The sequence below is a fragment of the Urocitellus parryii genome, chromosome 14 (assembly GCF_045843805.1).
Source record: "Urocitellus parryii isolate mUroPar1 chromosome 14, mUroPar1.hap1, whole genome shotgun sequence".
In the NCBI taxonomy this organism is placed as follows: domain Eukaryota; kingdom Metazoa; phylum Chordata; class Mammalia; order Rodentia; family Sciuridae; genus Urocitellus; species Urocitellus parryii.
The window spans coordinates 16,021,292-16,046,077 of record NC_135544.1 but is presented as its reverse complement, the minus strand read 5'-3'; the positions used below and the strand labels follow the sequence as shown (position 1 = coordinate 16,046,077).

Sequence of the window (24,786 nt, the reverse complement as noted above, 5' to 3'; positions counted from 1 at the left end):
TATAGGTCATTTCAGGATAGCAGTATAGTAAAATCAAAAGATAACTGCATTTAACTGCATTGTCATAAAATTCTAACTGAAGGGTAGAACTGTCTACCTATTCTTTTAATTCCACCAAGCTCTATGAACACCACCTAACCTTCCCCTTCCCTCACACCTCCATAAATGCAAAAGAAGTAAAGCATGGTAATCACCTGGTAATAATACCTTTAGAGCAGTGGTTTTCAACCAAGGGTGATTTTGTTTCCTCAGAGACATTTTTGGCAGTTACAGCTAGGTGGGTCCTATTAACATTTAGTAATCATTTTTACTATTAAATGCCCTACAATGCACCAGGTAGTGCCCACAACAAAACATTATCCAGTCCAAAATGTCAAATGGCAATAAGGTCAAAAAAAACCCTGCTCTACAGCAGTGGTTTTCAAAATGTGGTTCCCACGTCACTAAGGACACATCACCAGGGAACTTGTAAGAAATGCAAAATTGCAGGCCCTAGACCCATAGAATTAGCAACTCTGACCCTGAGCACAAGAGTGAAAACACTCCAGGTAATGTTGATTTAATGCTAATGCATAAGAACCATTTCTGGAGTTGGTAACATTAATAATAAATATGAATACCACTGAAACAAATGCAGTATGAATTAAAACCAAGATTCAAACTTAGGTAGGCTAAAATTAGAAGCTATATTCTGAACTACTATGCTTTATTGACCCTCTCTTTTAGAAATTTCTTTATTTCATTAAAAGATCAAATTTATAGGTAGAATGGAATTAGGCAGAGGAGAAACAATGGAATGGAGGAGATATCACCATAATAATTTTACCCTTCCTAATTCTATACACTACTATGCATTTTATAGGCTTCTAAATAAATAACATGAAATTAATAAGAATATGTTCAGGTTTCTGGATTTCCCAGAAGTGAGGCAAGCCTATATGACGATTCTCTTTCATTTAGCTTCTTGCCATCAACAATGTTTTTCTTAGCACTTTTTAAAGCCTGGGAAAGAGGATGGGGATGTAGGTCAATAGTAGAGAGTGTGCTTACAATTTGGAAGGCACTGGGTTCTACCCCCAGCATTGCAAAACAATACATAAAACCTAGGAAAATGCAATTCATGTACTTCACAAATTAGGCTTAATAGGTGTAATAGACAGGACTGATTTTTTTTTTTTCCCCTAACAGGTAGGAATATATTTTGAATCAGAGGGTGGGGAGACAAGGTAGTGTAGAAATTTCTAAGAACACCCTGCTGAGCTTGCTTGCTGCATAAACTGATTTGGAATTTAAGCTTAAAATGTTTTCCACTAGAAGGATGATACTTTGTCTTTTCATAAGCATTCAGCTTTCAACAAAAATTTGAAACATGTAGTTCTTGATGCACAAGGTTGTCAGCCCAAAGACTGAATCACCAGACTGACTGTCAGTTCTTGGGGCTTCTCTATCACCAACAGCTATCTGTATTTTGCTAGTGTTGCAGCCACCTTCCAGCCTATGGTGTGCTAATAAAACCACACAACCAAGTTGACTAGAAGTTTAATTATTCTAAATGATAGTGCTTTCTTTGAGTGAATTATATAAATTTTCCTTTATATTTGGTTTTGGAGTTGTGTTCAGCATTTGTCTGACCTTCAGATAGAAGTGTTATTAAACTAAACAAACATGTTCAGCTGCCTAAACATTGTTCACATAAATATTTATTCTTCTTACAATGACAGCCAAAAGAGAGCAAACCCAGAATTAAAACTCTACTTTGAAACATTTTAATAAAAAATGTTTTTAAATGTTTGTGAATTTGAGAATAGCACCTAGTGGACCCTACCCTCCAGTTTTGTCAGTGATAATCTCTAGATTATCTTATCTTCTCTAGATCTTTTCTTTGAAGAGGCTTCCAGTGACATTTCAGGAAGTCCATAATACTAAATTCCTTGACATCTCCTGCAGCTGATAAGGTGGATTACCCCTATTTCTGACACTGTATCCAATTCTAAACAGATTGTTTTGTTTGTTTTGGTACCAAGGATTAAACCCAGAGGTGCTTTACCACTGAGTCCAATCATTAGCCTGTTTTTTTTTTTTTTAATTTTAATTTTAATTTTTTGAGACAGGGTCTCACTAAGTTGCTTAGGGCCTTGCTAAATTGCTGAGGCTAACTTTGAACTTGGGATGCTCCTGTCTCACCTCCCAAGCTGCTGGGATAATAGGAATGCTCCACAGCACCTGACAATTCTCTTAAACTGTAAGGTTCTGTTAGAAGCCCTTCAAATTTGTTCTAACTTTTCCTCTTTTTATAAGCATTCTCCCTCAATTGCACTGTTGTTGTTGTTATTATTTTGCAGATGCTCTTCAAATATATCTCTATACTCATGACTTTTATTTCTAGACTTTAAACTAGATTTTAAACAATGTAGCACCACTTCGGATGCAATGCAATCTGTCTTCCTGCTTCTTTTTCCAGCATTATGGGAGGCTATACTGAGTAGTGACTTGTACAGATCCAACAACTGAAACTCTGAAGATCCCCACCCTTCTGTTTACAAACTCTGTAAATCTTTTTCTTCCACAGAATCAAAGAATCTACTAATTCTTCCCTTTATCTATCTCTCCCCTGACTAGTCAAATCTTGCCCACATCATGCAACTTACCAAAATCCTCTTTTCTAAAACACAACAGTGAAGTCTATCTCCTTGCCTGAAGTTGGAACCATTAGTTGCACATAAATTCTAAATATTATTGCAAACAATCTGAAATCCCAAGAATGGTTTAATAAAAAACTAACAGAATATATCATATTCTACCACTGTATATATTCTGGACTCTAGAGGACATAACTTGATTCATAATGTAGTCAAATTATAAAAATGTTAGACACTACTTTCATTCACTTGTTACAACTAACTCAAGGTGATGCTTCTCAAACCGTTCTAGCAAAATGCCATTGAACAGGAAAGAGTAATGTATATATTCCAGAATTCTTAACTTGTAACCCAAGGCAGCACAACAGAATTCCTTTAATGTGTGTTTTTACCTTTAAAATTAACACAAAGGGCTGAAGGCTGCGGCTGAGTGTAGAGCCCATGCTCAGCATGCAGGAGGCCCTGGGTTCAATCTCCAACACTCAAACCATATATAAATAAATTAAATTATTACAAATACTCTCCTCCATAAATACATTTGTTTTCTTCTAGAAAGGACATTTGATTTCTTTAGCAACAAGTCAAACAAATGCTCCAGAAAGGGGCACTTGGTCTAACCTAGGATTCTGTATACCCCTGTAACCCCCACACCAGAATATGAAACATAGAAGCATAGGTCCAGCTCTTGAAGGAAGCTACTGAAGGCACTACTGTTGAAATTAGAATCCAACACTTTTACTTTAATAATTTCAGATTAGAATCCTACAACCTTGTCCCAAAATGTCTTTGAGTTCCACTGATGATTCCCCAAATACCTTCCAGTTTTACTTAAATTTTTATCTTTTATACATTTTATAAGTATCTGCACATGTCTTACTTTCTAATAGCTTAAATGCATAGGGCATCTTGAGTACTCTGCCCCGGGTGCCTCTTCATATTTTTCCTACACTCCCTTAGAAATACTTCTTTTCTTTTCCAGTGGGCAGGGCTCATTCCTCAAGGGGCTATATTCTATCCTTCGTGAACGTTACAACAAAGGCGAGAAGCAAGCGTCATAACCAGGGGTCCCGAGAGCCCCCAATTGCCAGGGCACCGCTTTGGTGTCCCAAGAAGCTCCAGAGTAGAACGCCAGCGCCGCCTCAGCTGCAAATAACAATCCTAATTACAGTGTCGCCAGCACCCTGTCATTAGCTTCCACCGGGCCGGTTTCCACTCGAAGAACAGCCAACACCTCATCAGGGCAAGTTTCTCTCGGACCCTAGGCCGCGCCTGTCACGATCTGGGTCGCGCCCCGCTGACCCCGGCCGGGCCGCGGGTGCAGTCACAGCCCGCACCGGCGTCCTCAGCTCCGCCCGCCCCAGGCCCCGGATGTGACGGCACCGCCGCCCTCGGCGTTCGACCCCCGGGACTAGCGTGAGGGTACCCCGGAAAGGCGCCCGAGGAGGGGGGTCTTTCATTGGCCCGCCGTCACCACATACCCAAGTGAGAAGGCTCTCGCACAGCTCCACCCGCTCCAACGACTCCACGTTGAACATCTTCCTCTGCTGGGGCTTGGCAGCGCTTCCCCACCTAGCCAGAAACCGCCGCCGCTCGGCCTGGGGTTGGTCCGGAGGGTCCGGGCAGCTGACCGGGCCTCTGGCCCACCTCCTTTGCGCTGCCTGGCCGCCTAACACTCGCCGGCAGTGGCAGTGGGTCCCGCACCGTCACCCCCGTGCCCCTCCTTCTCCTTTCACTCGGGACTGCGCGCCGCCGCGAGCCCACGACCACGCCCGCCAACCCGCGTCCCCGCCCCCGGCCGCCTCCACCCGCCTCCAGCGAGCTCCGCTGCCGGCGAGCGCCGCGGCGGCGAGCCACTGCGCACAATCGAATTGCACTCCGCCCGCGCGCCCCGACGCTGGCCGCAGCGTGCCCGACGCGCACGCGCCCGGCCTGCGGCGCGGGTCTTCCTCGCCTGCCAGCCCGCTGGCGCCGTCACGGAAGCTTAGCAGTGCGCGTGCGCCTGCGCCCGCATTTCAGATTGTAAAGGGGACGGCTGGTGGTTTCCCTGGAGGGGTGGCGGGGGCATTCCCCGGAAATAATCTTTAATCTCTGCCACCAGGAATTGGCGAGGTAGTCCCCTGCGGTGGAGAGGTACGCGCCCCCACTTCCCGACACGAGTGCGTCTTCGGCCACGCCCCCGAACCCAGGCCCTTGGATGCGCGGGGTCGTCTCTGGGCTGCGCGTGGGAGTCGCTGCCCGCGGGCCAGGGAAGCCCTGGCCGGGTCCGGAGCCGCTCGGCAATGGTGGGAAGGCTAGGTGGAGGGCTTCTGGGTGACTTTAAGTGGGTTTGGCCCTCCCTGAGGGGAGCCATTCGTTCTCTATTGGGTCTCTTGGAGCCTCGATTCCCCGAAAACTTTACTTGCAGTCAGAGAGGGTGGACACTAGTTCACCTATCCTTAAGGACTGCAACAGTGCTTAGGCCCTGTTTCTTCTGGTGTTCAGAGTAGGCTTCCCTTATAATGAAGAGTAAATTATTATCGCCCTTACAGACGCACCATCCTCCATAGGTATACGGATACATTTTAAAGCAATTTAGTTATATGCAGAAACTTGCGTGACATACATGTTTAAGGGCTAATGAATGAAACACTCAGCATTGCCAGCTCTTCAGGAGTTTCTTCGCCCACACCTATGTGTTCTTAGCGTAATTCCATCCCAATAATTTTACCACCTATGTATGCATGCAGTTTGGTTCTTCTTTGTCTGATTTTTGAACTTATATGAATGGAATCATATCCCGTTATTTTGTGACTTTCAATTAATATTAAATTTGTCATTATATAAGGTAATTTTCATCATTGGTATTGGGTGAATTTAGCAGTGTATCCAATCTGGTGTTGGACATTTTGTTGAGGTTTGAGGCTGCTCAGAACAATTGCTATAAAAATACGTGGACTCCATGCAAAGGTGCTGGAGTTTCTAAGACACAAACCTTGAGGTCCTGAAAGAATTGTAAATTCACAGGGTGTGCATAGATACTATATAATACAAAACTTTTATTTATAATGGTGCAAAATTAACTTCCCAAGACACATTTTCATTTTGTTTCCTGGAGTCCACGCCCCACCCCCTTCCCATTAATAAGCCCTTGCCTAGCATGTGTAGGCTGTGGGTTCAGTCCCCAGTATTGCAGGTGACTAGGAGGGGGTAGCGGGGAGAGGGGGAGGAGTATATATTCTCAGCACTGAGAACTGTCAAGATATTATTGAGTTTTTAATGATGGCTCTCAGATTACTAGCTAACTGCTCACACATGATGTGTGAGGGGGTACCAGAGATTGAAATCAGGTGTGCTTAACTACCGAGCCACATCTCCCAGCCGCTTCTTTCTTTTTATTTTGGACACGGGGTCTTGTTAAGTTCCTTAGGGCCTCACTCAGTTGCTGAGGCTGGCTTTGAACCTCATCCCTTCCAGCCTCTGGAATAACAGTCATAACGCCCATCTCCACCTGAAGGCTTCTCAGTGGTCTTTCTTGCAAACATTCCTCCTTACACCAAGCGGGGAAAGCTTTTAGAAATTAAAGTGTGAATCTTTTTTGCTTTTGGTTCCTGTGTTGTTACCTCAGAATCTTTGTCAAACCAGAATTCCTTCATTCCATACTAAGTTGCTTCTGTAGATTACTAGTTACTGTAAGTGACTATGCCCTTTTAGACAAGTAAATAAACTCAGTAAGTATATGTTGTGCTGACTTTATGCACCTTGTCTTTGGATGTGACCATTGGTCCTGTCCCTGCTGGAGGGACTATGATATTGTAGTAAGCACCTTTATTCCAAGTGTTCAGGTTTTCAAGGCTTTGACATAATTGATCTAAAGCCTCCTTTTCCAAGCTTGACTGCTTACCCACATTGCTTTTCTGCATGATATTGCAGTGTTTTGAGATTTTATTTCATAGTTCCACTTAGCCTTTATGAAAATTTTATTAAAAGCTTATTGAATGAGTAATTGAAGAAGCCATAAGGCGGGGCTGGAGATGTGGCTCAGCGGTAGCGCGCTCGCCTGGCATGCGTGCGGCCCGGGTTCGATCCTCAGCACCACATACCAACAAAGATGTTGTGTCCGCCGAGAACTAAAAAATAAATATTAAAAAAAAAAAAAAAAAAAAAAAAAAAGAAGCCATAAGGCCATCACATTTCTATATGAACATGAAACCCTGAGTTTCTCCTTTGTTTCAAGAAGTTCTAGAATTTCCTATTTTCTCCTTATTATTGTGGTTTGTTTGGTTGGTTTTTGGTTTTGGTTTTTATTTTTCTCTCTTCCCTGAAGCTCAGGGAAAAGGCTCAGGAGAGGTGAATTGAACTTGTCTTAGCTGTCTTCCTATTCTGGCTAAATGGAAGCTAGTTGTCTTCTGTAGATGTTTATCGGATTCAGTGAACATGGTAGTGGCCCGTATGGTGGTGTTCCCAAATTCATCCAGTTTTCCCCAGAGAACAGATACTTAGAACTTTAATTAAAGAGATGTTGAGATGCTTAATAGTATTGAGTTTTTAATAATGGCTTGCAGAAGATTACTAGCTAACTGTTTACATATGATGATTTATCATTATTTTGTAAATGTAAGAAAATACTACAAATACTACTTGCCCCTTGAAGTCTTTTTTTTTTTTTTTTGGTACCAGAGATTTAACTCAGTTGTGCTTAACCACTGAGTCACATCTCCCAGCCCCTTCTTATTTTTTTCTGGAGACAAGGTCTTGCTAAGTTACTTAGGACCTCTTTTGCAATATTACAAGACACAACTTTTATCATCATTCTGCTGATTCCTTGGCAGTTACTAAAGGTAATCAAAATGTTATGTCTTTCATTTTCTAAGAACCTGTAAATTGTGCTCAGCAATATGTTAAGTGCTTTATCTTTATATTCTCATAGTAAATTTCACAAGGTTACACTTTTTAATTTTTGTCCAAAATAGCAGTTTGATGTGATTCAACCTAATTTTATGCATTTTATATATGAGAACGCTGAGACTCAGGCTTTACATAAGTACATAGTTGTCTGGCTCCAAAGCTTATGCTTTCTTTGCTATATTAAGCTACTATTCAGTAAGATTTCGATAGCTAAGCAATAGCAAAGCCAGTTCCTCTTCAGACTTCTATCAGTTATACCTTCCAAGACCTATGGTATTTTGTTTTTGTAAATACTCAGAAACAGAATACTAATAACTTTATTTTCGTATTGCACAGGATCCTATGAAGTAAATTAAAGGTCATGTTCCATACATTTAATAATCTTGTTTCTGGGTTTCAAGTAATCAACATTTAATTGCCCCTATACCATGTAAGATCTGCACTACTCAAGGTTCTTGAATGAAAGGAGTTCATAACACAAAGATCTTAGCAATTGACATGCCCTATAGTCCATTTGGGTACCTCCATTTGCCCTTCAGGGATGTCTTAGAAAACATCATCAGGAAATAAAATAACTAACTAGGTGATAAGAATGGGTATAGAGCAGGGTGTGGTGATGCACGCCTGTAATCCCCGTGGTTTAGAAGGCTAAGGCAGGAAGATTGCAAATTCAAAGCCAGCCTTAGCAATTTAGCAAGCACTAAGCAACTCTGTGAGACCCTGTCTCTAAATAAAATACAAAATAGGGCTGTGGTAGAGTGCCCCAGAGTTCTATCTCTGGTATCAAGAAGGAACTTTGAGGCCTAATTTGCATCTCAATGGAAGAGGCAGATACTGGCTTTGTTTTTACTCTTAAAGTAATACATACTTAAGAAGGATTTAAAATATAGAACCATATCCTGGGGAAGATGATGGTTTGGCCCTTCCCTTTCAGCACCCCCAATGAATAACCACTTTAAACTTGGGTTTTTATCTTGCCCAACTTTTTGCTTTGCTTTTTTTTTTTTTTTTGGTCCTAAGGATAGAACTCAAGACCTCATTTATAACATCTTGTAGTACCATTGAGCTACAGCCCTAGCCTGTGACTTTTTCCTATTCTGAAAACTGAAAAATGTTTTGGTGAAAGAAACTGAAGAAACCATCTAGTCCAACTTTAACACTTGCAGAAAAGGCGAGGTCCTGGGAGATGGTGGGGTCTCCTCAGCAGAACTGGAACTAAAATCCAGGCTATTAATATCCAAGCAGCAAAATGGGCTTCAATTAAGAAACTGCGATGTCAGATAGAATTGCCTTACAATATTGTTCTAAACCAGCATTGACTATGAAAAACAGAAGTTGGAGAACTGTAATCCAGATTGATTTTGGAATTCATCTTTAAGACTGAGTTATTATGTCAACTTGAGTAGGAAATTGTGATCTTTTTGTATTGTTTATCTCCTATTCTCTTAAATCAGACCATCCTCTTTCCAAACTGAGGTTGTAGTATAGTACCTTATTTTATCTGATTTTAGGGCTCTTGATTCCTTTTTAACTCTAATCAAGCTATGACAAAGTATTATATGGTCCCTCAACATAGACCTAATACCATTAGTAGATCTCCATGTGACAGAGTACACTTTTTTTTTGTTCTCTCAACAATGTTGGAGTCTGCTGTAAAATGATGCATATAATGTTATATGTTATAATATAAATACCTAAAGTATCCTGGATCTCTGAGCTGTTGAAGTATGTAGGAAGTAATATCTTAAGGGTTTAATTGCATAGAAGTCAAATTATGGACAGGATATATACATGTACACTAGAATTTAATCACATTATCACTGATTACACATGGAAAGACAGGGAAACAAATATAAGGCATCTTTTTTCTTTTTTCTGCATCCCAGGGATTGAATTTAGGGCTTTGCACATAGTAGGTAAGCTTTTTTTTTTAACTACTAAGTAGTAGGCCGCCTAAATGTATAACATAGGAGAAAATATGAGTAATATAATTATAGTATATTTGTTGGTGCACTTAACTTGCAAAGCACTTTTGCCTCTGTTTAATTTGGTTGAATTCTCACAACTCTGAAGTAATTAGGTTCAGTAATTAGAGGCCAGGAATCTTGACAGAGATAGCGTTTTGATTATCTTTGAACAAATACAAGTAGGTCTTGCTGCTTGTAGGACTTTTGACACTGACATTGCATTTCTAACTTAAAAAGAGGAAACCTATTTAAAAAATTGAAGTTACCCAGCTGGCCTATCTTTGTATTATTGGAGGTTCCTCCCTACCCCTATTTTCAGTTAGCAGTTAATTTGATTGTTATTTTGAATGAAAATACTGAAATTAGAGCTCTTTGTCTGACTTTCTTGGTATGTACCTTCATAAAGGGGATTTGAAATCTGTCATTAGAGAGTTCCTGGTCATCAGGCTATTGTTAAGTGTAAGCTTACTAAACTGGTCTTTGATCTTTCTTTTTCTGCTTAGTTTTCTTCCATGAGAGGTATTTTTCTTATTAGTTATTCAGTTCATATTCATTTCAAAGATATTAGACTTTCACTCAAAAATTTCCTTGTAACAGAGACTTACCTGATTTATGATGATATTGGATTAAAAACTCTTCCAATGTAATAAATTCTATAAATGCAGAAATTTATTTCAGTTCTATTACATATATTTAATTTAATATTTTCTTTATTTCCCTTTAAGTTTGAACCTTATAATTTTTTCTTCTGAAGAAAGAAGTACCTGTGATATTTAATAGACTCTTAATTGCTTGGGCTCTCTCCTCTCTTACCTATAGAATTGGGTACTACCATTTTTCTCTGGTTTAGAGTATGGGAAAGAGAGTTTTGTTTTCTTCCTCTTCTCTTCACAAGGAAATGCAGCCTCACAGTAATTTCATATTTTCAGAAAGAATTCTGAACAGTAAGCTGAGTTTAGTTTTAGGTAGGATTAATAGATTTTCAAGCATCCGAATTTTCATTAATTTAAGTAATCTTAGTATAAATATAAATGTCCTATCACCTAACCGTCTTTTGCTTTTCCAATTACACTGTAAGTATAGTAAGTGACTTATTTATGTAGATATTTATTAGGTTGTCCTGTGTACAGAGCACAACATAGGAATACAAGAATATTTGTAAAAGGCTATAATATATTTCCTTTTGCATTCATACATGGAAAATTCCATAAGACATACATATTTAGTGCTATGAAGGAGAAGAGTAATCTGATGAACTTGAAGAATTTCTTTGGTATTCAGGAGTTGGAAAAGAGTTGTTGGTCAAAAAAAAAAAATTTTTTTTTTTTTGATGCAGGATCTCACTGAGTTTCTTGGCCTCCCCATTACTGAGGCTGGCTTTGAACTCCCCATCCTCCTCTTTCAGCCTCCCAGCTGCTGTGAATACAGGCATGCGCCAGGGTGCCCTGCAGCAGGAAGCTATAGTTAAAATGTTTATCTAAGGGAAAAATAATACAAGGGGGAGAGAGAGAAGAGGGGAGGGAAGGGGAGGGGAGGGGAGGGGGGATAGTAGAGGATAGGAAAGACAGCAGAATACAACAGACACTAGTATGGCAATATGTAAATCAATGGAAGTGTAACTGATGTGATTCTGCAATTTTATTTGGGGTAAAAATGGGAGTTCATAACCCACTTGAATCAAAGTGTGAAATATGATATATCAAGAACTATGTAATGTTTTGAACAACCAACAATAAAAAAAATCCATTTACAAAAAATAAATAAATAAAATAAAAGGTAACATTGGCAAAAAAAAAAAAAAAAAAAATGTTTATCTAAGGGCCGAACGAACTGGCACACACTAGAATCCCAGGGTCTCTGGAAGCTGAAACAGAAGGATCATAAGCTCGAAGCCAGATTCAGCAACTTAGTGAAGTCTTAAGTAACTTAAGGAGAGCCTATCTCAAAAAATAAAAAAGGGCCAGGGTTGGAGCTCAGGGATTGAACCCTGGGTTCAATCTCCCTACCAAAAAAAAAAAAAAAAAGTCTAAAAAATGGATGATAAATTACAGTAGTTGTTTTAAAGGAAATAGCATTTTGTATGCCCCAAAATAATGTTTCTGACAAATTTTAAAGAATTCATTAGTAGGGGAATCTTCACAAGAGTTGTGGTTAATGTACCTTACATTAAGGGAATGCCACAAATGCTAATTATGTTAGAAGTCAGCTATACTTACATTACATTTACTGATATATTTCATTTGCACTGTGTCATTTCTACTTTTGTCTTGTTTCTTCATATTTTAGACCTGGAATGGCCAGATATCAAGGTGAAGTTCAAAGTTTGAAACTGGATGATGATTCAGTTATAGAAGGAGTAAGTGACCAAGTACTTGTGGCAGTTGTGGTCAGTTTCACTTTGATTGCTACCCTGGTATATGCACTTTTCAGGTGAGACTAAAAGACAAATGAATTGAAATATTATATATTTCTAAAGATCATTGACTCTTTGACTCCTTGTAATATATAGTACTTAATATGAAATGCAAGTAACTGATCTCAATGATTGTATATATTTGCTAAAGTATTTTATTTTCCACTGGGTTCTGAATGCTAACATATTTTTCCTAACTTACCCAGCCATCATCCATTCTATGGGAATATCATAGTGTGAAAAAATTAATTATCATATTTGAATCTACCAACTAGTAGGTAATATAGATAATAAGAGAAATATTTTCAGATTTTAAATGAAAAAACTGAGCAAAAAAAAGAGACTTAGACAGTATAGAGGAAATTAAGATTAGAATCAATTAATCAAACTTAATTAATGAACTGTTCTAGAATCAGGAATAATATTTAAAGGTCTCAGATGTCTATATAACAATATGTAGACACTAGATTTTTGTAGATTTTTAATCCCCCAATTACAAATATGTTTCCTGTAAAACATTTGTAGAAAGGATTATTCAACATTTTGTGGACACTTGGGGGGAAAATGGTGATTTATTCTTTTACCTCTATTGATAATCTCTTATTAGAATAATATAACCTTGATTTCAATAGGATATTTTATGGAGTGATACTCCATAGTGTTACTTGGTGATAAAGTTGTGGATATAATCAGGAAATGATGTCTTGGTGATAGCAGATATAATTGAATTCATAACTGATTTGTTAATTGTTTTTAAGAATACTGACTAATGTTTAATATAAACCAAATAGGAGGATGCTGTATATTACTGAAAGACTATCCTTGGGCCTGTTATATTCATTTTTTAGTAGCAACTAGGGTAAAGAATACATAAGAAACAGGCTTATTAAATTATCAGCTAGGAGGCTAGTAAAACAGTGAAGATTTGGAAATAATCAACTCATAAGTCAACTAACCTTTTTTAGGCATGCCATTACTGACAATGCATGGCACACAAATGTGGAAGTAGGGAGCAGACCTTGGATCAGCAAGCTTTTCTTGATTCAGTGGCAGAGTCAATGGTCAAATACCTGATGTGGCACATTTTTAGGGGGTAAAATGGCTACTGGCTACTGGGCTTTATATACAGCCTTCGCAAAGCCAGGCCATGGGAGGAGTTAGTTATTTTTTGCAGGCCCTTTTGGGGTGCAGGGCAGGGCCAGGTCATGGGAGGAGTTTTGGTATCAGGATCATTGAGGGTAGGGCAGGAGGACTGGTAGGGAACCATAACCTTCAATTACCACTCAGTGGGGAAAAAATTCAACAAATGGTGCTGAAACAGTTGGGTAGCCACACGCAAAAGAATGAAACTGGACCCATACCACCACAAATTAACTCAAAATAGGTCAAAGATTTAAATGTAAGAGCTAACACTATAATATTTGTGATGAGTTTGCCCTGAATGGGTTCATGTATTAGAAATTTGGTCTTCAGAGTGGTAGTATTAGAAAGTGATGTGGAAGAGCTGGGGTCTAGTGAAAGATTTTAGGTCATCAAGGGCACTGCCCTTGGAAGAAATTAATGCAGTTCTAGTTGGATCCCCAGTTAGTTCCCATAAGAAGAGTTGAGTTGTTAAAGAGCAAGACCTGCCCCTTCCTGGTCCCTGGCTTCCTGTCTCACCATTTGATCTGGCATGCACTCCTGTCATGAGGCCATTTACTATGATGCAGTATGATTAGGGGTTTCCTCACCACTTTCTTCCACCAAAATTGTGAGCTAGATAAACCTCTTTTCTTTAGTATCTAGCCTCAGGTATTTTGTTACAACAGTGCAAAACAGACCAATACAGTACTTTTGGAAGAAAACATGAGTAAGTAAATCATGACCTTGGTGGGTTTTTTTTTTTTTTTTAGTTGATGATATACCTTTATTTTATTTATTTATATATGGTGTTGCGAATCAAGCCCAGTGCCTCACACCTGTCAGGCAAGTGCACTACCTCTGAACCACAGCCCCAGCCCATGACCTTAGTTTCTGGCAAAGGATCTTAGATATGGTACCAAAAGCATGAGCAACAAAAGATAAAGTACACCAACCAAACATAATCAAAATTAAGAACTTTTATGCTTCAAAGGACATCATCAAGAAAGTGAAAAGATAATCTACAAGAATGGGAGAAAAACTCAATAGTGGTCACTTTGCAGACCAGACTTCTGTCATTCTCGTGGCTTGTTCTGCTTCCTCCGAAACCATGTCTGACAAACCCAATACGGCTGAGATCGAGAAATTCGATAAGTCGAAATTGAAGAAGACAGAAACGTAAGAGAAAAATCCTCTACCTAAAGAAACAATTGAATAAGAGAAGCAAGCAGGCAAATCATAATGAGGTGTACACCACCAGTATGCACTGTACATTCCACAAACATTGCCTTTTTATTTTACTTCTTTTAGCCGTTGAACTTTTTAAAATACAAAGAGATTAGATCACATATATGTATATATGCATATACATACAGTGGATACATATTCAGCTTCAGAAAGGAAATTCTTCAGTCCCACCAAACATTTAAAGAAGAATTATTACTAGTCTTTCTCAAACTTTTCTAAAAACCCAAAGAGAAAGGAACACAACTTATTCTCTGAAGCCAACAATACCATGATACCAAAGCTAGATAAAGACATTACTGAAGGGCTGGAGATGTAGCTCAGTGATAGAGTGCTTACAGAGCATGTATGAGTACGAGGCCCTGGGTTCAATTCCCAGTACTGCCCCCTCTAAAAAGTACCTTATGGAAAAGAAAATTACCAACCAATTTCCTTGATGAACATATATACAAAAATTATCAAAATACTAGCAAACCAAATTCAACAGCACATAAAAAGAATCATAAACCATGATCAGGTGGGATTTACCCCTGAGATGCAAGGATGGTTCAGCATATACAAATCAATGCAATAACAATATATTATCAGAATGAAAGACAAGAATCATGTGATCATCTTAAGATAGGAAAAATTTTTGACAAAATTCAGTGTCTTTTCATGATAAAAAAAAAACAATAAATTAGGTATAGAAGGAATATACCTCAACACAGTAAAGACTACATATGACAGGGTCACAGCTAACATATTCATTAATGAAATTCTTAGAGCAAGGAACAAGACAAGGATTCCCACATTTGTCACTTCTATTTAGTGTGGTACAGGAACTCCTACCCATAGTTATTAGACAAGAAAAAGAAGAAAAAAAAAACCCAAATAGTAAAGAAAGAAGTAAATTTTTATCTGTTTGCAGATGACAGTTTTATATATGGGAAACCTATAAAGACTCCACCAGAAAATATAACAACTAATGAATTCAGTAAAGTTGCAGGATACAAAATCAACATACAAAGATCGTTACATTTTCAATACTGCACAGTGAATATCCAAAAAGGGAATCAGAAAAATAATCCCATTTTCAATAGCATTAAATACAAAACTTTTAAGGACACCAAAAGATCTGTACACTGAGAACACTAATAAAAGTGTTGAAGAAGACACAAATAAGTGGAATAATATCCTGTGTTTATGAATTAGAATTAATTTTCTTAAAGTGTTCATACTACCCAAAACAATCTACAGATTTAGTGTAATTCCTTTCATTCCGAAGTCATTTTTCACAGCACTATTAAAATTTCTAAAGTTTGTGTGGACCCAGAAAAGATCCCAAATACCCAAAGCATTCTTGAGCTAAAAGAACAAAGCTGGAGACGTAGTGCTATCTGACTTCAGAATTGACTATAAACCTATAGTAACCAAAATAGAATGGGGGCGCTGGGGATATAGCTCAGTTGGTACTGTGCTTGCCTCACATGCACAAGGCCCTGGGTTCAATCCCAGCACCGCCAAAAAAAAAAAAAAAAAAAAAAAAAAAGAATGGTACTAGTATTAAAAACTGAGACATCATAGACCAATTGAAAGGAAAAGAGAGCCCAGGAATAAATTCATTTATTATCAGTTGATCTTGATAAAGTTGCCAAGAGCATAGCAGGAAAAGGTAAGTGTCTTTACTATAAAGAATGTTTGGAAAACTATATATTCACTTGCCTAACAACAAAATTGGACCCTTTCTTCACATATATAAAAATTAGTTCAACCAGGTGCAGTGGCACATACCTATGATCCCAGCTTCTTGGGAGGCTGATGCAGGAGGATCCCAAGTTTGAGGCCAGCCTTGGTACCTTAGCAAGACCCTGTCTCAAAACGAACAGGGGTGGGGATGTAGCTCAGTGGTAAATCTTTTTCCTAGCATTGTAAAGTTCTAGGTTCAATCTCCAGTGCTACCAAAAAAAAGAAAGGCAGAGAACCTAAAGAGACATTTCTTAAAAGATATACAAATTGCTAACAGGTAAAAGAAAAAATGTTCAACCTCACTTATCATCAGGGAAATGCAATCTAACTCTCCTCCAATGAAAAATTATACTGAAACTGCAATATCACCTCTCACCTGTTAGAATGGCTATTATCAAATTTCTTAAAACATTAAAATTTTTTTAAAAATTAAAATTAGAAATTATTATATGGTCCAGCAATAACACTTCTGACTATGTATTGAGAAGAAATTGTCAATATTTCAAAGAACTGTCTGCACTGTTTATTGCAGTATTGGTTTATAGGGTCTACAAGAGGGAATCAAACTAAGTGACTATTAGCAGATAAATGAGTAAAAGAAGATGTGATATATATGTTTATATACAGATAGATACACACAGATACATAAGGAACACTATTCAGCTTTTTAAAAGAATGAATTTCCTATCATTTGCAGCAAACTGTATGATCTAGTGGACATTATGCTAACTGAAATAAGCCAAACACAGAAAGACAAATACTGTGTGATCTTGTTATGTGTGGTATCTTTAAAAAGTTGATATCATAGAATCAGAAAGGAGAAGAACTGGAGAAATTTTAGTCAAAGGGCCAGCATGGTGACACATGCCTGTAATTCCAGCAACTCAGGAGGCTGAGACAGGAGGCTCACAAGTTCATAGCCAGACTCAGCAACTTAGCGAGACTTTGAGCAACTTAGTGAGACCCTGTTCCAAAATAAAAAAGGGTTGGGAATGTGGCTCAGTGGCAAAGCACCCCTGGGATCAATCCCCAGTACCCAAAAAAGAAGAAAAAAACAAACAAAACAAAACAGAAGTGGGGACCTAGTGGAATTTAAGAAATTTTGTTTGAAAGGATACAATGTTTCAGTTAAGGTGAATTATTTGAAAAAGTAGTGGGGAGCAGAGGAGTATCCCAAAACCATAATTAAAGTAGCCCATTTAAAATACTATTTTATAGGATTGATTTTATTATTAAATACCATTTTCATTTTTTCTAATTTGTCTACTATGAATAGTTATTGCTTGTATAATAGCAGTTTTTCCCTACAGACTGGAATGATATGAATCCCAAATTAAAATTTTCTGTTTAATAGGCAATTGTATATTTTAGATGCCAGAAACGTAACAGTATAGGGTACATTTACAAAAATAACCAGCTAAAGGGAGATCAGTAGAACAGGGAGAACAGGGAATGGGGGTTGGAGTGGGAAGTGTTGGGGATAGATATTTGCCAAGTTATGTTGTTATATTGTGTATATACTAAAATGTAACAACAAATCCCACCATTAGGTGCAAGTATAATGCACCAATACAAAAATGTACAGGAGAAAAACAGCCAGCTAAAGGTCATAACTGGGTTATATTCAGTTTGGGACAATTATTTTAAACTAGACAGTGTTCAGGGAAATTGTCAAAACATAGAAAACTACAATACAAAACACCTTGAAGGAACTGGGGATATCTAGTTTAGGGAAAGAGACTGTTGGGCATAAAGCTGTCTGCTAAATATGGAGAGGGCTTGTTTTGTTAAATGAAGCTAGCGCAATAATATATATCTATAGTTCTGGTACTCAGAGGCTAAGGCAGGAAAATCATGTGAACCCAGGAGTTTAAGACCAGTCTGGGCAACAAATGAGATTCCATCTCAAAAAACTACAAAAAAAGAATTAGATTTCCTCTGTGTAGCTTCATGGATAGAACCAAAGCCAATTGGTAAAGATAAATGGTGATATTTTGGTTTAATTTAAGAAGTACTTTAAAATTATATAATGTGCTCCCCATTATTTAGACATTGGCTTGCATCTGTCATATGATTGAGTAGGAAGTCTGTATAAGTTCCGTTCTCCCTCCTGTTCTCCAGTTGTAACCCTATTACACCTACTACATTGTGAATAATGCTACTAGAAATATGTTGTACTAGTACCTGTTTGAATCCCTGCTTTTATTTTGAATTCCTGATCGTGTGATAATTCTAGGTTTAAGTTTTTTGGTTTTTTTTTTTTTTTAGAGGAGATATTGCTGTGTTGCCTAGACTGGTATGTTTAACTTTCAGGAAACCTCTAAACTATTTTCCACTGTGATTGGTCTATTTTACATTTTCACCAGCAATGTACAAGGACACCAGTTTCTCAACATCCTTGCCAACATTTATTTTCTAGGGTTTTCTTTCCTTCCTTTCTGTAAATTATTATTATTATTTTATAATAACCATCCTCACGGGAGATAAGTAGAATTTCATTGCTATTTTGATTTCCAATTCCCTTATGAGTACTAATGTTGAACATCATTTCATGTGCTCATTGATGATTTGTGTGTTTTCTTTGGAGAAATGTCCACTTAAGTCTTTTACCCACTTTTGAATAGGGTTGTTTAGTTTTTGTCTTTTAGTTATAAGTATTCTTTATGTATTCTGATGTTATCGTTTAGGTGTATGCTTTACAAATATCTTCCATTCTGTGGATTTTCTTTTAATTTTCTTGATAGCACCTTTCATGCACAAGAGTTTTTTATTTTTTTTTAATTTATAATTTTTAGTTGTAGGTGGACACAGCACCTTTATTTTACTTTTTTAATGTGGTGCTGGGGATCGAATCCAGTGCCTCACACATGCTAGGCAAGTGTTCTACCACTAAGCCACAACCCCAGCCCCAGGAGTTTTTAATTTTGATTAAGTCAACTCATCTGGTTTTTCTTTGTTGCTCATTTTTTGGTCTTATATTTATGAAATCATTGCCAAATCCAAAGTTTTGAATATTTATGAAGATCTGTGGATTTTTTTTCCTCTTAACTCCGAAGTTTAATTTGTTGATCCATTTTGAGGTCATCTTGGTATATGATTTTAGGTAAGGGTCCAATTTCATCCTTTTGCATGTGGATATCCAGTTTTCCCAGCACCCATTAAACAGTCTTGGTTCCCTTGTCAAAAATCAGTTGACCTTTGTCTCAGTTTGGTCTGCTAGAAAAAAATTGAATAACAAACATTTCTGAACAACAAAGATTTCTTCTCATAATTCCAGAAACTGGGAAGTCCAAGATCAAGGGGTATTAGTCACTTTTCTGTTGTTATAACAAAATACTTGAGCAAATCAACATATAAAAAGAAAAAACCTTATTTTGGCTCATAGTTTTGAAGGTTTTAGTTCATGACTGATTGGTCCCATTCCTTTGGAGCCTATGGCAAGGCATCTAATCATGGAAGAAAAATCAGAGGAAGGAACTGGGGTCCCCAAATCTCCTTCAAGGACACACTCCCAATATATATCCCACTAGGCCCCACTCTAAAACATTCTACCACTTCCCAATAAGGCCACTCTTGGGACCAGGCCTTTAACACATAGGCCTATGGGGCCTTTGCGGGGCACGCAAGGTGTTGGTGGATCTGTGTCTGCCACAGTGCTACCTCTTGGTTTGCAGGTGACTTATTTGTTCATTGCATCTTTGCATGGAAAAGAGCACAGATAAGAAAACATGTCTTTCATGTCTTTTATGTATGCCCGTGATGCTGGTGATTGAACCTTGAGCATGCTAAGCATATGTTCTACACCCCCAGCTGCTCATATCTTGTCTTAAGGAGCATTAATCTCATCATAAGGTGTCACTTTAATGACCTACTTGCTTCGCAAAGGTCCCATTTCCAAATATGATTCCATTGGGGATTATGGTTTCAACATAAGGAGTGTGGGACATACAAATATTTAGCCTATAGCAACCACATTTGTGAGAGTTTGTTTCTGGGGTCTGTATTCTAGTCCCTTGGTTTATATATCCTTATGACAGTATAATCCCCTTTTATTACCGTAGCTTTATATTAAATTCTCAAATCAAGAAGTGTGTCTTCTAATTTTTTTTTGTTTTCAAGATTTGTTTTGGTTGTTTGGAGTCTCTTGAAATTCCATATGAATTTTTGCATGAGCTTTTCAATTTTTTCAAAATATGCCATAGGAATTTTGATAGGGATTGCATTGCATCTGTAGACCAATCCCTTTAGGTAGTATTTTCATCTTAGCAAGTGTTTCAGTCTGTGAACCCAGGATTTTTCCATTATTTTTTTTTCAATCCCCCTCTCAGCAGTATTTTGTAGTTGTAATTAATTTCTTTCTTATTTGTCCGCTCTTCTTTTTTGGGAGGTGGGGTAGTGGGGATATAACCAGGGGCAGGGGGGCTTTACTACTGAGCTATATCCTCAGCATTTTATTTTCAGACAATGTTTCACTAAGTGGTTTAGGGCCTTGCTAAATTGCTGAGGTTGGCCTTGAACTTGATTCTCCTGCCTCAGCCTCCTGAGTTACTGGGATCACAGGTGTGCACCACCATCCCCTGCTTGCCCTTCCTTCTCAAACTATCTGTACCAGATTTGTTGACATATCAGAAACCAGTGAGAGCAAGGGAGGAAGATTACCTCTAGATAGGGAATAGGGGTGGGAGGGAAATAGAGGGAAGGGGAATAGCATGGATGTTGGAAGGAGACCCTCATCATTATCTAAAATACAGGTATGAAGATGTGAATTTGGTGTCAACATACCTTATATACAATCAGAGATACGATAAATTGTGGTATAAAGGTGTATTAAGAATTGTACTCTATCTCTCTCTTTAAAAAAAAAAAAAAAAAAAAAGTGCTGGGGATGTGGCATGCGAGGCAGCCCGGGTTCCATCCTCAGCACCACATGCAAACAAAGATGTTGTGTCCACCGAAAAGTTTTTAAAAATAAATAAATAAATATTAAAATTTTCTTTCTCTCTCTCTCTCTAAAAAAAAGAATTGTAATGCAAAAATAATAATAATAAGAGAGCTCATGTTTAAAAAACATGTGCACACAATAACTTGTACATAAATGTAAAAAAGCAGCTTTGTTAATAACAGCTAAAAAGTGGAAACAACTCACAAGTCCATCAATTGATGAGTAAATCAAAATTGATGGGTAAATCAAAACCAGTGGATGAATACAATGGAATATTATTTGCCAATAAGAAGGAATAAAGTGCTGGTACATGGCACAACATGAATGAACCTCAAAAACATCATCTAACTGAAAGAAGGCAGTCACAGAAGACCATGTGTTATAGGATCTCACTCATATGAAATGTCTAGAATAGACAAGTACAGAGAGAAAGCGGAATAGTGGCTATTGCTAGAGGCAGTAGGAGTTTGGGGAGGATGATTGAGGGGGCTAAGAAGAATGGTTCTTTTGAGGGGTAATGAAAATGGTCTAAACTGATTATTGTGATAAATACACAATTCTGTAAACGTAGTAAAAGTTACTGGATTTTACACTTTAAATTGACAGATTGTATGGTATAAGAATTATATACCAACTAAATTGTATATGTAATATAAAATACATGTTATACTTTAAAAAAGAAAGAAAGAAACCAATGAAAAGAGTCTTATACATTTGTCTGCTGTTTTCTAAATTTTGGGTTGTTCACTCACAGCTGTCAATCCCATTTAATTTCTTGAACTCCAGGTACTGTTCAGCAGCTTGGTCTATCTGTTCTTGTTCTTTGGCTATACTTTGACTTTTCAAATACTCAGATTTAAGAATTTTAACATCTTCTTGATATGAAAAGATGCCAACTGAAAGGTTTTCCAGGCATATGGTTCATATCAGTACACTGAAAAGTCATCAGTATATTTTTCCAAAAGCCATCAATGTTTTTTTCCCAATGAAAATGGAATGATGATCTACTCTCAAAGAATAGAGAAATGCTGTTTAGATGTTCACTGGTATTTAAATGAGGTGTTTCCTGTGCTTGGATAGATTGTTCCTTGATTGACTGCTTTCATATGCATTTTACTCAGTCAAAAGAATGTATAGCTTATTATGAAATAAAGAATCTACCAAAATTTGAGTTCTGAACACAGTTCAAGCAGTTTCATTACATTTATGTTACACTTCTTTTTAGTTACTTGACTTTAAGTTGCCCTCATTGAAGTAATAGTTTTATTTTTTGTCAGCTTTCTTTTCTGAAATTTGCATTTCTTAATAAAAATTGAGTAATTATAGGGTGGATTTAATTTTCCCCATCCCATGAAACTATTAGAGTTCTTTTTTTCTGTTGTATATGGTTTACCCAGTAAGTAAGGGATCTTCTAAAGAGTAAGCTTGTGATTTTATAGAATCAGAATATTTTTGTTCAAGATGTTTTAAGTTTAGGGGGGAAAGTCTAAACTGAAATGCACTGTGATTTAGATGTAAATATTGACACCCCCACCCTCCCAACCTTACCTCCACTTCTAATTTTTAGTGGTCTCATCATTAGCCACCAAATTCATTTTACTTGTTAAGATATTAGTGGTATGTTAAGTTTTGGCTTTTTTATTTACATAAATTTAGTTTCTGCCCTGTCTCCCTTTGCTCAAATGTGAAAAATTAGGAGAAAGCCTTAATTAGATGTGGAAAAGTATTCAAATGCACAATAATATATAGAGCTATATAGCAGCTTATTTTGAAGGAATTTTACAAAAGAAATAAATGTGTTGATTGTTCTTTATATTATCTGTAAGCTTGCAGTTACAAGAAATCCCAAAAGTACCAGGCCTTTGAGGTTTTATCATTTGCTGCCTAAGCCCAAAATCAGCCAGTGGTCACTGATTTGAGGAAGAACTAAGCACAGAATAATCTGTAATATACAGTCCTAGAATTGTAGTGCAATTGTATATGATCAGTTATATTTACTAAACTACCAGTGGTTCTAAGTAAAAAACTCAGACCCAGAAAGTAAATGGATTAATCTGACAATATTTTATATTCAAGGTTTATTATATTCTGTTCAACAGAAATGTACATCAGAACATTCATCCAGAAAACCAAGAGCTAGTGAGGGTGCTTCGAGAACAACTTCAAACAGAACAGGTACTGTTATGTAATGTGCATTTATGTAAGGAGTAGATGTTATAATTCCCTTTGAATGTACAGTTAATTACTTTTGAGAAACAGGGACTGTTTTCCTGCTTTCTTTCCTGCCTTCAATTGTTCTATAGGTTGTATGTTTTCAGATTAAGTATATTGCCCAGTCAACATCTATTCAGATGTTTACATGTTTTTTTTTAACTTGCTTTAAAAAAGAATGGTTTTCCTATTATTTATTTGTATAGAAATAATTAATGTAATTGGCCTTAACTGAAATGTAGTAGAAAATTATTTTTTAAAACATATATACCCAAAGACCTTCAAAGAAATATTTGTACCTCCCCGTTTTCTTCAGTGATCAGAGTTAACAGAACTAGTCAGAAAAAGAAGAAAACTTTTCCTCTCTGCCTCTTCTTTACTTTTTACCTCATAAACAGTATGGTTTATGAGAGTCAGAATAAATGGAATATTTTATACCTTCATACCTATATCACTAACATCAAAAATAAAAATTTTAGCTGGGCTTGGTAGCACATGCCTGTAACCAGGAGGCTGAGCCAGGAGGATCATAAGTTTCTAGCTCTCCTGGGCAACATAGTGAAACCCTGTCTCAAATGAAAAATGAAAAGGATATAACTCAGTGGTAAAGCGCCCCCGTGTTTGATCCCTAGTAGCAAAAAAAAAGTTTTGATTGCTTTCCTACCCAAACTTTAGTTACAATGAAGGCTTATAATTTATCCATTGGGCTGGGGATGTGGCTCAAGCGGTAGCGCGCTCGCCTGGCATGCTTGCGGCCCGGGTTCGATCCTCAACACCACATACCAACAAAGATGTTGTGTCCGCCGAGAACTTAAAAAATAAATATTAAAAATTTAAAAAAATAATAATAATAATAATTTATCCATTCACCAAATATATTTCAAACTTCTGTCATGTCCCAGGCATTGTTATAGGTATTGGGAATCCAATTGTGAACTAAACAGACAAAAATTTCTACCCTCATGGAACTGAAGTTCCATTCATCAATTCGAGAATAGTTTAAGCATGTTAATAGTGCTGTATTCCAAAGTAATTGTTTTCAATAATTCATGTTCAGATAATGTTTTATAATTTACAATGTGATTTCACAAACAACTATCTTATTTAATCTTCAGACATGCTAAGCATAGCAATTATTATCATTTGCATTAACACATTAGATTACTAATTACTTAAATTCACACTAGCAATTACATTAATGGGTTTAGCTATACTGGAGTCACAAATAGAAGTGAATCTTCTGGATTTCTTTATACCTCAAACCCATTGTTTACCTCCCAGCTTCCTCAGGCATGACATTATACCTATTGGAACTAGAATAAAACTAGTGACTTAGCCTATTCTGTATTGTTCAACATAATAGCCACTTGTGGCTATTTAAATTTAATTTAAATAAGATTTAAAATTCAGTACTTTAGTCACAACAGCCACATGTGGATAGCAGCTGCCAAAGTGGGTGGTACAAATAAAGATTTCTATGATTACAGAAAGTTCTATTGAACAGCACTGGTAATTGCTTTTTGTCAATATCTAAAAAGAATGAGAAACAATGGAAAGGTGAACATTAAGGTTCTCCTTACATTTTTCTTTTTGTACTATTAAAACTGGCATGAATAATTACAATATCTGAGTGTGACC

At 37.2% G+C, this 24,786-nt stretch overlaps 2 protein-coding genes and 1 pseudogene across 5 annotated transcripts in view; 2 read left to right on the top strand and 1 right to left on the bottom strand.

Annotated features, from left to right (window-relative positions):
- Positions 1–4,389, bottom strand: part of Hook3 (hook microtubule tethering protein 3) — a 121,724-nt gene extending 117,335 nt beyond the window's left edge. For both annotated transcript variants that reach the window (XM_026380274.2, XM_026380276.2), the window contains exon 1: positions 4,118–4,389. In XM_026380274.2, the coding sequence (XP_026236059.1) occupies positions 4,118–4,174 (57 nt within the window). In that variant the 5' untranslated portion in view covers positions 4,175–4,389. The remainder of the gene's footprint in view (positions 1–4,117) is intronic.
- Positions 4,390–4,582: 193 nt separating this feature from the next.
- Positions 4,583–24,786, top strand: part of Rnf170 (ring finger protein 170) — a 38,126-nt gene continuing 17,922 nt past the window's right edge. The window contains exons 1-3 of one of the 3 annotated variants that reach the window (XM_026380277.2): positions 4,583–4,769; positions 11,777–11,920; positions 23,037–23,112. In XM_026380277.2, the coding sequence (XP_026236062.1) occupies positions 11,784–11,920; positions 23,037–23,112 (213 nt within the window). In that variant the 5' untranslated portion in view covers positions 4,583–4,769; positions 11,777–11,783. Of the gene's footprint in view, positions 4,770–7,373; positions 7,457–11,776; positions 11,921–23,036; positions 23,113–24,786 lie in introns of those variants that run through there. The other 2 variants (XM_026380278.2, XM_026380279.2) reach the window with 2 other exon arrangements.
- On the top strand, positions 14,134–14,265 carry LOC144250168 (thymosin beta-4-like; annotated as a pseudogene).